General features: G+C 38.5%; 1 protein-coding gene across 1 annotated transcript in view; it reads right to left on the bottom strand.

Moving 5' to 3' along the window:
- NEB (nebulin) overlaps positions 1-13180 on the bottom strand; it is a 211725-nt gene that overhangs the window by 73562 nt on the left and 124983 nt on the right. Inside the window, exons 76-89 of the mRNA XM_047083946.1 lie at positions 11616-11819; positions 11143-11247; positions 6972-7076; positions 6560-6871; positions 5768-5872; positions 5102-5200; positions 4805-4906; positions 4559-4666; positions 3833-4144; positions 2141-2245; positions 1944-2048; positions 1458-1565; positions 557-664; positions 343-456 (exon numbers count right to left, since the gene is read on the bottom strand). Coding sequence (XP_046939902.1) covers positions 343-456; positions 557-664; positions 1458-1565; positions 1944-2048; positions 2141-2245; positions 3833-4144; positions 4559-4666; positions 4805-4906; positions 5102-5200; positions 5768-5872; positions 6560-6871; positions 6972-7076; positions 11143-11247; positions 11616-11819 — 1992 coding nt within the window. The remainder of the gene's footprint in view (positions 1-342; positions 457-556; positions 665-1457; positions 1566-1943; positions 2049-2140; positions 2246-3832; positions 4145-4558; positions 4667-4804; positions 4907-5101; positions 5201-5767; positions 5873-6559; positions 6872-6971; positions 7077-11142; positions 11248-11615; positions 11820-13180) is intronic.

Raw genomic sequence — 13180 nt, 5'->3', positions numbered from 1 at the left:
TCTTAGAGTCTAATCTCTACCATAGATCAGTACCTTTAGAATAAACAAAGATTAAAAAAATTATACTTTAATATATTCTTCTTTTTCAGTTTCCCATACTTTTATAATAGAGGGGTAAATAGTTACCTTGTCGTTTTCTCCTTTTTCCAAACAGCTACCTCACTGTGTGTTTGGTAGTGGAGGAGGAAGGAAGGGGAGGAGGCCCATAGCTATCAAAGGTACACAAGGCTAACTGGCAGGGGTGGGGACTCATTCCTCACACCCCATCTCTCAACCAAAGAACAGGCAGACTAATAGTACACTTAAGGGTACAAATCCTCCACTAAGGTGAGTTTTGCTTACCGCACTCCTCATCTTTTGGAAATCCAGACAGTGAACCACACCAGGGAACTCACTGATTTCTTTTCCAGCCAGATAATGACCCTTCTGCTTCTCATATGTCTCTTTGTATTTAAGCTGTGAAGTAGGTACAACATTGAGAATCACTGGGATTTTCTAACCAGCTTCCCAATCAAGAAAGACTCTGAAACCTATGAGAGGAAACAGTACTACTGACCTCACTGTTCACGTAGTCGGCATGCTTAGCTCCAACAATGGGAATATAGCGTTCATCCAAGGTATAGCCATAGGCCTTGGTTCCTTCCCATGCCCCTTTATACAGTATCTAGAACGAAGAAATGTGTGTCAACAAGTTTGTATTCAACTTCCTTTAGATATTGCTAAAAAGAAAATGGTAAAACCAAGGTAAAATATTTATGTTTAAAGGCAAAGCTTACGTCTTTATTTAGAGCCATGATCATGTCTACCTAAGAACAGGGCAGAGTCTTCTGGCTTATTGCAAATTAAATCTACAGACACTGAGGCATTTTATAACAGAGTTTAACTAAGTTCTAATAAAAGTGAAAAATAAATTTTCACATAGGGAGAGAATCACCAAAGATTGCTTTCCATTGGGCATACAACATACACACTACATACACACAATCATCATTTAAATTAGCTGAATTAAAATTTGGAGGTCAAGTCTTCCATTTGTTGGCTACAGATATTTATACATGATTGTTAAAGAAGGACCAGCCTTTCCTCTCTTTTCCCTGTTGATAGATGCTCAGTCCTATGTGCACCTAGAGCTGGTACAGCACTTGTGACATTATTATCTATTTCTTTGGATGTCTGTCCCTCTCATTTGCATGGGCTTGTGAAGGAAGGACTTGTCTTTATTGAGCTTTAGCTCCTTAGTGCCTCCTACTGCCCCTGGCACATCACAGGAGCTCAAAAATACTGGCTGAACAGATACTACTTCTAATAAACCAGACTAGTTATTTCTAATAAACAAGACTACATACAATAAAAATAATAGATCTTATATGTTCAGTTGTTCACAAAATCAGCCAAGGATATGAATACTGACAAGAGCTTAAAATTAAGAACTGAGTTGTAAATTGCATAAAACTTACGGTACTATAGAGTTTTCCCATGTCTTTGGAGTGGGTGATATGTGGTGTATCTGGAGAAAATGTATACTTGCCCTTTATTTCTTTATTAAATGTTTCTTTATACTTTATCTAAGGAGAAAACAAGACAAAACAAAACAAAGCCTTTAGTTACTGTGAATGTGTATTTAAAGTTTCATGGGTTCTACCTAGCAAGATAATAATCAGTCTACATTTAGAGGTTAAAACTAACCAACTGGTTGAATTTCAGCTCATTTTTAGCTAATATAGCAGAAAAATTTGGACAAGAATACAGATATTATCCAAAAGTGAGTAGAGTATACATTCTACTAGTGACTTTTCAGACATTCCCACCAAAGATGATCTTACAGTTTCCCACCCCAATGTTCATTTTCTTACAAGCAGTTATCTGGAGTTACGCAAATGCATTCAATGGTGGACAGCTAACTCCCCAGTCCATGTACCTCATTATACACAAAGCAAACTTACATCACTTTGATTGACTGAATTAATCTTTGCCAAAACAATCTCTGGAGTATCCTCTACACTTTTAAAGTTAGGATAGTTGTCAAGAGCATCTTTCTTATATTTTATCTGCAAGGAAACAGAGATGATTAAGGCTGGGTACCTATCCCCACACAGCAGGCAAGGGAGTCAGGCATTAGGTGAGAAAAGGCTCTGCGTACCTGATTCACCATTTCCTGGTTCTTAGTAACCCTCACATAGTCCACAGAATCCAGGGGGATCCAGCCAATGCCACGGAGCCACTCCAGGTCAGCTTTGTACACATTCTGAGAGCAGGACGAGAGACAATGCAGGTATAAATGACTCAGACATAGGATTACAGACAGCACATCAGAAACAACTTTTTCAGGAGCTTTTAAGGATTTATGTCTCATGGCTCTTGTCTCATTGATTCCATCATGATTTCATCTGTTTACCTGGGGAATATTTCTTGAGCCTGTTACTATGAGTGAGGTGCTGTGTTAGGTGCTTTGAGGGATAAGTATAGAAAGGAATCTAGTGTAAACAGAAGTCATTTACAAGGTGAAGGGTGGTAAGTGCTGTAAGAGCAGAAACATTCAAGTGCTGTGGGAATTACGGCCAGGAAGCCATTATTTTCAGCAGTGAGCCTAAGGAAAGGTTTTACCAAGGAGAGTGTAATTTTAGATGGACTTGTATTTGGTATTTAGAAATATGTGGGACATTTACACTATACAAAGGAAATTACACAAGTAAGTGCTCGTGTATTATAGAGTAGGGGGACACATCCCTCTGGCCAAGCCTAGCTCTCCTCTCCCCCACCCAGTGCCTGGATTCTCTTGGGCCACCTCATACCAAAGGAGCTGCTAATCTGGTTAAAGGTCCACAATAGTCACTCTGTTGTAGCAACAATGAGGTGGGATGTTCAAATTCGGCACCTGTGCTACAGGTGGTCCTTCACTTCTTGATTCTGATTTGGTAATGAGAATATCAGGCAGGGTTAGCTCCAGGGTATACCCAAGCATCACTTCAATGCGCTGTGTTTCTATTCCTTTTTTTTTTTTTTTAATTTTTTTTTCAACATTTATTTATTTCTGGGACAGAGAGAGACAGAGCATGAACGGGGGAGGGGCAGAGAGAGAGGGAGACACAGAATCGGAAACAGGCTCCAGGCTCTGAGCCATCAGTCCAGAGCCTGACGCGGGGCTCGAACTCACGTACCGCGAGATCGTGACCTGGCTGAAGTCGGACACTTAACCGACTGCGCCACCCAGGCCGCTGTGTTTGTATTCCTTACAGACTGTTGGTGGTAGCTAGAGGTCTTGACTCAGGCTTCGGTGTCAGATGGCCTATGTCACGTATTCTCTACCCTAGCATTACCAAAGCTGCGCATGAGGGATTCTGGGCCCTCCTGTGCCTCATTAGTACTTTGTTTCCTTTTTGTTTTGATTCTTTGCAAGCAAGTCCTTCATAAATGCCTGAAGGAGTGAAATGCTCACAAAGCAAGAATGGGGTGTTCCCAGGTCCTTGATTACACGATCATCCAATATTGTTAAAATCCCAACTCACTCTCCAGTCTCACCCCAAGCCAATTGTTATTCTAAATCAACTGATAACTTTTCAGGCAGATGTGAGATGTTGCTGATGGCAAAGATGATACAAAAACAAATTTTTTTATTTGACTTTGAAAGTTATTCAGAAATGCATAGTCAAGGCAAAGCTGTCAATCACTGCCCACGGTCTTTCTCTACTTCATATCCAGCCTTATTTCCCTTCTGGGAACAAACTCAATATTTATGGCTCAAAGTTTCCAAGACTGGTGCATCCAGAGTGCTGCTTATAATTCTCAGAGTACACCATATATTTCTAGATAATTAAGAAACAAAATCACTTACATCACTCTGTAGGTCATAGGCCTTCCTTGCCTGGATAACATCATTTTGATCAGGATGACATATCCATTGGTGCAGGTAATTACGGTAATCAATATCACTGACAAGTTCCTGCCCATGCTTGGCGGCCAACACCGACACCATGTCAGCAGGTATATTGATTTTGGCCTTTGTTTTATGATAGTCTTCTTTGTATAGTCTGTCATTCTGAATCTGGCCTGCGTGCTCAAACCAAACCAGTTTAGGATCATCTCTCATCGTTGGAACACCAACATAATGACCTCTTTGCTTTACATGTTCAGCTTTGTATTTCAGCTGGTAGGAGAGAAAATAGAGATTCCATCAGTTATGACAAGCACTCAAGGCAAAGGGGGCTGGAAACATCAGCATTCAGCCCCTCAGCCTTTTGTCAACTGCCTCACTGAGACTAAATAACAAAAAGCAGTGAAATAAATAGATATGAAGAAACAGCAATTTAAAAATAGAAAAAAAATATTTGTTTTCTAATTCTGCCTATATTTTATTTGAAAGCTTAGAGATTTTAAGGAAGTGGGGGAATAGAAGAAACAGTAAAGCATGCAAACAACAGCTTTTAAAGAAGCCAAAAACAAACTCCCAAAGCCTACAGGAAGGACTAGAAGGGAGCAGATACTCCAACCATCCCTAAGCCCGGCCAGGCCTGCTAAGCCAAGGAACACTCCGATGTGCACTCACATAAGGATAAATTACCTCGCTCTGAACATCACTAGAGTGATGGGCATGGACAAATGGCACCGCATCTGGAGGCAAAATGTAACCTGTAGCTTTTTGCCTCTCCCAACCTTCCTTGTAGAGATACTAAAAGACAGAGAGCCACAACAGAAGCTTAAGTAAGGAGTCACAATGAGGGATTGGTCATGTACATACATCTTCCACAGTTATATTATGGTCCTTTGTCTCCACACAAAGTACCAGGCATCTGGCTAAAATCCATACCTGGTCCAGAATCCGGGCTGCCTCCTGGGCAGTGTGCAGCAAGGGGGTTTCTGTGAGGGTGTACTTTGATTTGGTATCATTCCAATCTTTCCGGTATTTAATCTGGAAATGAGAGGCAAGAGGGTAAGTTACTTGATGTTAAGAAAATATAATGTCGTCCAAGCAAATGCAAGCATCATCTCAATGACTACAATCTGTATCTCAGACAATGATTGCATGCTGAGCTTAAGTAGGTGGAAAGCTTTGGAAATGACATTTCACGACTGGGCAATTTTAGAACGACAGCCATGTACTTACATCATTTAGGATCTCACCACTTTGTTTTGCAGTCACATAATCAACTCTGTCATCCACAGGAGTAAAGTTGAGAGTTTCTATTTTCGTGCGGTATTTTTTCTATGGGAAAGAAAATATCTTTCAAACAGTTGTAGTTTCTGGTCCTGTCTGAGCTGAGAAAGAGATACTAGACTTAAGGGTCCTTCTCTACTAGAAGTGTAGAGTGCCATATTTGAATGGCACCTTCTTGGCAATTTGGCCTTTTTTCGTAGTCTTTTATTTTTTAACAACTGAGTGGTTTCTCACACCTCCCACAGATTTTTAAAGTAGCAGGTTTGCTTAGTTATCAAAGTCATGTAATACAATACTCTGTGTATCATGATACTCAATATGTTTTTTTTCAACTGTGTAAACTTCTCCCAAGTGCGGTGTCATTGCTGACAAAAGAAGTTTTCCATTTACACAATTCTAAGCATCAGTGAGTGTACTGGACATTATATTATGGATGTGGCCCCAAGATGAGATAGGGACAGTAGAGGATTGTTTTGGGACAAGATATTTCTGGCTTAAATGACAGCAATTGCAGTTATTAACATTGCTGATGGGGCATGACTTCATTTTGGCTTGTGTAATTTTGTCCAGTCTCCCAGGAAATGCACTAAATGGCCAGGTAAAATCTTGGAATACCTCACTGAAGATATCTGCAGCATGTTTGGCATGATTGACAGAAACGGAATCAGTCGGCATCCACCCGATCCCACGTAACCATTCCAAGTCAGCCTTGTAGACAGCCTGTGGGAACAGAGCCATGTGATTTCAGCAACTCTGGTCATATGGTCCTATTTATTCTATCTATTGATTTGATGGAAAAATACAATATAAAGATGACATACTCAAGCAGCTGGGAAGGTAACATAAGTAAATTCATTGGGAGGTCAGGAGGTATGAAAAACGGGGAGACATTTTTCCATTTAAAGGGGGTTAGCCTCAATTCGGTTCCAGTTATTGTTGCTAGGGCGTAATGCATGTCCAGGAATTTGTTCTCTGATTTTTCTAAAGAAGTAGGGAATCCTAGATTTGTACCCCAAATTTCCTGATTTAAAAAACCTTGGCAACTTAATTCAAGATTTTTAAACACTATATCAACTGAAAAAAAGCCTACCTGTGCCTACATCCTTTCCACAGACTGCCAACGTTGTACCTTTGTTGCTACATAAATTCCATAAATAATATTTTCACAGTAGTTGTCTTTATACAGTCACAGTTAACATTTATAGTCACACAACCATATATTCCTTAATACAAAATCTACATCTTTCACAGCTTTGATGATTTTTGACACCATACTATATCATGTAACTAAAACCAAATTCTTGGCTGTATAAAGACAGGAAGCAGTGATATAAAATTTAATGACAAACTTTCTGGGAGTCATGAAAAAAGGAGAAAAGAGCTCATGCTAAAATGTAGCCCACTCACATCGCTTTGCAGTTGGTAGGCTTTCTTGGCCTGAATCACATCGTTCTGGTCAGGCATGCACGTCCACTCGTGTAGGTAATTGCGATAATCAATGTCGCTGACCAGAGTCTGGCATTTTTTAGAGTGCAAGATGGAAAGCATGTCTGCAGGGCTTTGGAACTTAGTCTTCCATTTGGCCCAGTGCAGCCGGTACTCTCTTTCATTCTGAATCTTGCCAGCGATGAGGGCCCACCGGATCTTGTTGTCATCCCTGGCTGTGAGGGTACCCACGTAGTGTCCCTTCTGCTTCTCATGGTCAAGCTTGTATTTATACTGGAGATGGAAAAACAAAGCAGATGGGTCACAGTATGTGCTCTTGATGCACCTAGGATGTTTGCTTAAAAACTGAGAAGTTAAACAAGGCCACACTTACGTCACTGGCAATCTCCCTGGAGGCCTTGGCAGCCTGGATAGGGATGGCATCCAGCCGCACATCGCAGCTCATCTTCATTTCATCCCAACCTTCGCGGTAAATTTTCTGAAGAGGAGAAAAAAATAAGGTATCATTTTGGATTCAAATGTACCAATACCTTCAGCGGCTCAAGTAGAATTAATATCAGAACAGTACAGTTTTGAAGTCCCAGAATAGGTTGAAAAGAGGATAGGTAAAAGAATAATTCCGCACCACGCTACTGGAATACAAAATTGTGTATGGAGTCCAAAGATCTGGGCTTGACAAGAGTTGTTTCTTTTTAATTTAAATCATGGCCTCTATGTAGTTATTCATAGTTTATATAATAGTGTTTAGATGCTTCTTTTTTTTTTTTTAGATGCTTCTTGTATCAGTAGCACTGGGATAAGGTTATGGTCAGACTTAATGAGAAATTACTGGGTTTCTTTAAGTTAATAATTCCAATTTATTTAATTTTAAAATTCAACTCAATTCTGTCATCTTCAGAATTATACACTTTTTATATTTGTGGGGAGGTTTTCCCCAGGATGGTTTCTTAGATTTTTTTCATGTAGTTGATGATGCATATTGTTTGGGAAAGTTAGATATTCCTTCTGAAGCACAATTGTATGTTAATAGCCATTAAAATTTTTTTTTCATGTTTATTCATTTTTTAGAGAGAGAGGAGGGGAAGGGGCAGAGGGGAAGGGGCAGAGGGAGAGGGAGACACAGAACTCGAAGCAGGCTCCAGGCTCCATGCTGTCAGCACAGAGTCTGATGAGGGGCTTGAACCCATGAACCGTGAGATCATAACCTGAACCGAAGTCGGGGGCTTAACCGACTGAGCCATGCAGGTGCCCCAATAGCCATTTTTAAAATGCAGTGTGTTTTTATTTATACACAGAAATTAAGGTAGTGATTTACAGATAACTTTTCAAATATATGTTCATATTTAAATGGACACACTCTGTGTTGATGATGTAAGACTCGAAAGTAACAGTAATTTAGGGGCGCCTGGGTGGCTCAGTTAGTTGAGTGACTTTGGCTCAAGTCATGATCTCACGATTCGTGGGTTCAAGCCCCGCATTGGGCTCTGTGCTGATAGCTCGGAGCCTGGACCCTGCTTCAGATCCTATGTCTCCCTCTCTCTCTGCTCCTCCCCTGCTCGCGCTCTCTCTCACTGTCTCAAAAATAAACAAACATTAAAAAACAAGAAGTAACAGTAATCTAAATGTATAATTCAGAAATCATACCAATCAATGTGGAAGCTTTAAAAGTGCAGAAAGATGAATTTCAATTATTGACAGTTTCACGGGCTTTGCATATCTAAAATATGAGTGTAGACAAGTTTTGTATGAATTTTCATTCAAGTTTTTGTATGAATTTTGGGTAGGCCTATTTAACAATTGACTTTTATTTTTAGACAAAATAAAAGTGTTCTCCACATTTAAATGTAGAGTGTTCTCCCACATTTAAATGGAGACTATTTAATGCAAACTCATCATGTTATTTAGAATTTGTTTTTATTTTATTACATATGTTATACTGTTTTTAATTATGTATTAAATTTTTGTTTATTTGTTCAAATATATTTTTTATTTGAGTTAAAAAAAAATCAGGGTTTGAGACCAAAACTTCGTCTACTAACTTTGAGACACGGATCAATTCCTCAATCACTTTAAGTCTCAACTTTCCCATCAGATAAAAACAAAATAGCACTATATATTTTATTCATGTGATTAGATTAAATGAGTTAATTTAACATGGATTTGCTGGTTACCTAGAAAATTATATACAAATATCTTGAAAAAGTTGTGCTTTCCAAATGATAGAAACAGTTTTAAGTAGTGACTTTTATCAAGATTATAGTAATAGTGACACCATGTTTTAAAAAAATGTACCTTTTGGTTAGCATTCACATGGGAGGTCTGATTTCCTCCAAAGCACAAGCCATTCTCATTAATGTCTTTTTACTTTTAATTTTAGAGAGAGGGTAAGAAAGTGTGTACAATCAGGGGTGAGGGGCAGAGGGGGAGCGAGAGAGAATCTTAAACAGGCTTAACATTCAACACAGAGCTCATTGCGGGGCTCGATCCAATGACACTGGGATTATGACCTGAGTGGAAATCAAGAATCAGATACTCAACTGACTGAGCCACACATGCGTCCTTCATTAATGTCTTAATATCGAATATCTAAATATCTGAAGTTTGTAACTTTTGGTATAGTTTCAAATACTACTCTTGCTTACATCGAGATATCAGCTGTAGGATTCTGATATTTCCAGCTAAGAAATATATCATACAAAAAAGAGCACATGAGACTTTCCCTGATTGTCCAGCCAAAGGTGCCTCTGGATGGAAAAGAAGAGGCTGAGGACTTTGTTCATACTGCAGTTTGGTGATGAGAAAGCACTGCACCATAATACTATTCTTGTCTGAAAAAAATGTATTAACGCCCTAAAATTTCATTTTCTTCCCATCTCTTGGAAAAAACTAGCTCCCAAGTGGCCCATTATAATAGAATTGATGGTGTGGTTTGGCATGTGGTGAGGAATCTTTTCTGGGCAGTTTCCTTCTCTCACAAAGATTTATTATTTTTTGAAAAATGTCAAGTTCCAAACCATGGTGAACGACATTAAGGTAGTATACTTCTTCTAGGGTCATACTTTTTCTACTCACAAGAAAGCTCTATGATCCATGAAGACAGTACCTTTCTTGAGATTTCTTAAAGTATGTAGCTAGCCACTGAATTCTCTCATTTTATTAATTATACTCTTTAGTTCATTCTCTTCCTTTTTCCAGCCATAATGATTTATCCTGTAGGTAATGATAATTTTGCCTTTTTAAACTCAATATTTATCTCTTACTCTTATGTAATTATTTTGGCTTGAATGAGCTTACTCACTTAGCTAGAAATTCCAGCAAACATTAAATAATGGTGATGTCAATGAGCATCCTTGTTTCATTCCTAGCTTGAATGAGAAACTTAACTTACTGAGAATGAGTCTGGCTTTGATTTGAGATTTATTCTTTTAGTCACATCAAGAAGACAGTCATTTAACCTTATTTTATTAGGATTTTATTTTTAAAAATAATGGATATTAGATTTTGTCATATGCCTTTTCAAATCTATTAAAATAAAGATGTGATTTTCTCTTTTGTTCAGACACATTATTAGGTTTCTGAATATGGAACCCTCCTGGCATTCCTGAATGAACCCTAATTATTTTTTCTCATATCATATTCACATACTATTAAACTTTATTTGTTAATATTTAAGATTTTCTTCACTATTGGTTTACAGTTTTCATTTGAGGAACTATCTTTGACAAGTTTTGGAAATTGTGATGGCTTTCCTTCTTTCATTGGGCTCTATTATAGTTTGATTATTTCTTAAAGGTCTGAAAGAATTCTATGAAATCATCTGGATGACCCTGACATCTGAGAGGAGGGAGGAGAGTCTTTAATAATCCTCTTAATTTCTTGTTATATGTTTTTTTTTCCCCTTGGGCTCATTTTGGTAATTTATGATTTCCTAGAAAATCCCCTACAGATCCAGGCTTTAAAATTAGTATGTATAAAGTTTTGCAAGAATTCTTATAATTATTTTGTTCATCTGACTGTTGTTAATTCCCCTTTCTTGGTCATGTGTGTCTTCATTCTTCTTTAAACTTTCTGGTCCTTATTACCTTCTCCCTTTCTGTCATGTTGACACTGGCTCACCAGTAACTGGCCTTGCTGGGTGACTCAGAGCCAAGGATCTGCTCCTTTCCTCACTTTTTTTTTTTTAAGTTTATTTTTTATTATGAGAGAGAGAGAGACAGAGAGAATGCAAACTGGGGGAGGGGCAGAGAGAGAGGAGAGAGAGAGAATTCCAAGCAGCTCCACGCTGTCAGTGTCAGCTAGATGTGGGGCTCAAACCCACGAACTGTAAGATCATGACCTGAGCCAAAATCGAGAGTCAGAGGCTTAACCAACTGAGCCTCTCAGGTGCCCCCTGCTCCTTTCCTGGTCAAGGACTTATGTTAAGGAGTCTTCCCCATCCCCACCCAGTCAATCTTTTCTCCCCTGGCTATGAAGAGTTCCCTGGGGATATCATAGCACCAGCTGGTGAACTTATAAACAAAAAGGGAGTCTGTGGAGGTACTTACATTGCTCACATTAAGAGCATTGGCTCTAGCAAGATTAATTTCTGGAGTATCCGGCATTATGTGGACTGAAGTTTTATCCTTGTCCCAAACTTCTCTGTACTTTGGCTATGGAAAGACCCAACAATAACAAAATTACTTTGCAACTTGTAATTTTGCGAGTTTCAGGGCACAACTTTCAACTTTTCTGATCTAAAATCTTTTCATATTAAGGAAAAAAAACTTCCAAAAGTCTTTCATATAAGTTACTCAAATTTAATATGAAATTGGTAATGGTACCAATTCATGATTACCTTTTATTAGTACTTTGAGTTTTTGTTTAAAGTTTATGAACAATAATAAAACAGCCCTATCACATTATGGATTAAAATCTTTGCTATCATCAACATCATTATCATACAAACAGATTGCCAAGTTAATTATTTATCATTTATGAGCATGATTTAATTTTAACACAGAGGGGAAAAGTGACTTACAATACTAATATTTTCAGCATTTGACTTAGCAAGGACAACTTCGGGTGTGTCGACAATACTTGTGTACTTGAGTTTCACCACAGGTGTCCGATAGACACTGTCTCGTAGGATCTCCTGGGCATTTTTGACTCTCAACACTTCAGGAGACCCTTCGGGCATCCAGCCGATGCCACGTAGCCACTCCAAGTCAGCCTTGTAGATGGCCTGGGAAAGAAAACAAAGTTAAGTAGAGGCAGTGTTTTTTTAATTGTGGTAAAGTAAGAAAGCAGTTTTATGTTATATTTTACCTTCCACAAACAATAATTAAAAATGAGCATTGACAGACATAATTCCTCAAATGCACAGCAGTGTTCTGTTATGGTTTGTTTTTTTGTAGCAGGGGCACTTTACACACTCTTAAAAAAGCAGAATGATGCAGAAGGAGCTCTCTGTCTGCGGGATGCATGGAAGATTTTGAGTTATATTTAAGTAACATCATACCAGCTCAGGTGGGCTTTAAAGCAATAATAATGGGCTATCCAGTAAGTTCTCCACACAGCAGCTGGAATGATCGTCATAAAGTTTACAAATCAAATCTGATGCACCACATGCATCCTATGGCTTCCCATTGGTCTTAGGACAAAGATCAAAGTCTTAACGTGGACTAGAAGATGATGATAATCTAGCACCAGTCCTTACCAATTCTTCCAGTCTCGTCTTATATGTGCTTCCCTTTAACCTATGCATTATGACCCCAATGGACTTTTGGTTTCTTGTTTGTATACAGACCCCTTTGCATATGGTGGTCATTCTGCAGAGCCAACTCCTACTCTCCCTTTATATTCCCACTCACTCAGTACTTCCTTGGTAAGTTTTCCTCCTCACTTTTTCATAGCACCATGGATCACTCTTTCTCAGCCATCTGATTTTTTTCTATTGATATTCTGTAGTTAACATCTGTTTCTTTGTTATCAGTATGAACTCCCTAATGTCTGGAACTTTGTCTTGTTTCTTCCTCTTCATTCACTGTTGTATCTTTAGTGCTTAGCACAGTACTTGGCACATGGTGTATTTTAAAGGGATAATTAAGGATTCAGTCCCACTGTGGTAAATAAGAAGTTCCCCAAAAAATTAAAAATAGAAATATCATATGATCCAGCAATTCTACTACTGGGTGTTTACCCAAAGAAAATGAAAATGCAAATTCAAAGACCTACGTGCACCCCTATGTTTACTGCAGCATTATCGACAATAGCCAAGGTATGGAAGCGATCAATAGATGGATAACAAAGGTGTGGTAGGTGTGTGTGTGTGTGTGTGTGTGTGTATGCATATGCATGTACACATGAAATTTTACTCAGGACAGAAAAAAAACCATGGTCTTGCCATTTGTGGCAACACATATGGACCTATTATGTTAAGTGAAATAAGTCAGACTGGGAAAGACAAATACGCCATGATTTTACTTACATGTAGAATCTAAATAACAAATGAATAAATAAGCAAACAAACAAAAAGCAGAAAGAGACCAATCAATACAAAAAACAAAAAAAAACCTCTAATGTTTTCAAGAAGGGAGGAAGGTG

The sequence above is a fragment of the Lynx rufus genome, unplaced genomic scaffold (genome assembly GCF_022079265.1).
Source record: "Lynx rufus isolate CCGP_SWC_20201006 ecotype Redwood Valley unplaced genomic scaffold, mLynRuf1.p SCAF_2, whole genome shotgun sequence".
NCBI classification, from domain to species: domain Eukaryota; kingdom Metazoa; phylum Chordata; class Mammalia; order Carnivora; family Felidae; genus Lynx; species Lynx rufus.
The sequence above is the reverse complement of the archived record's forward strand: the minus strand, read 5'-3'. Positions and strand labels throughout refer to the sequence as shown.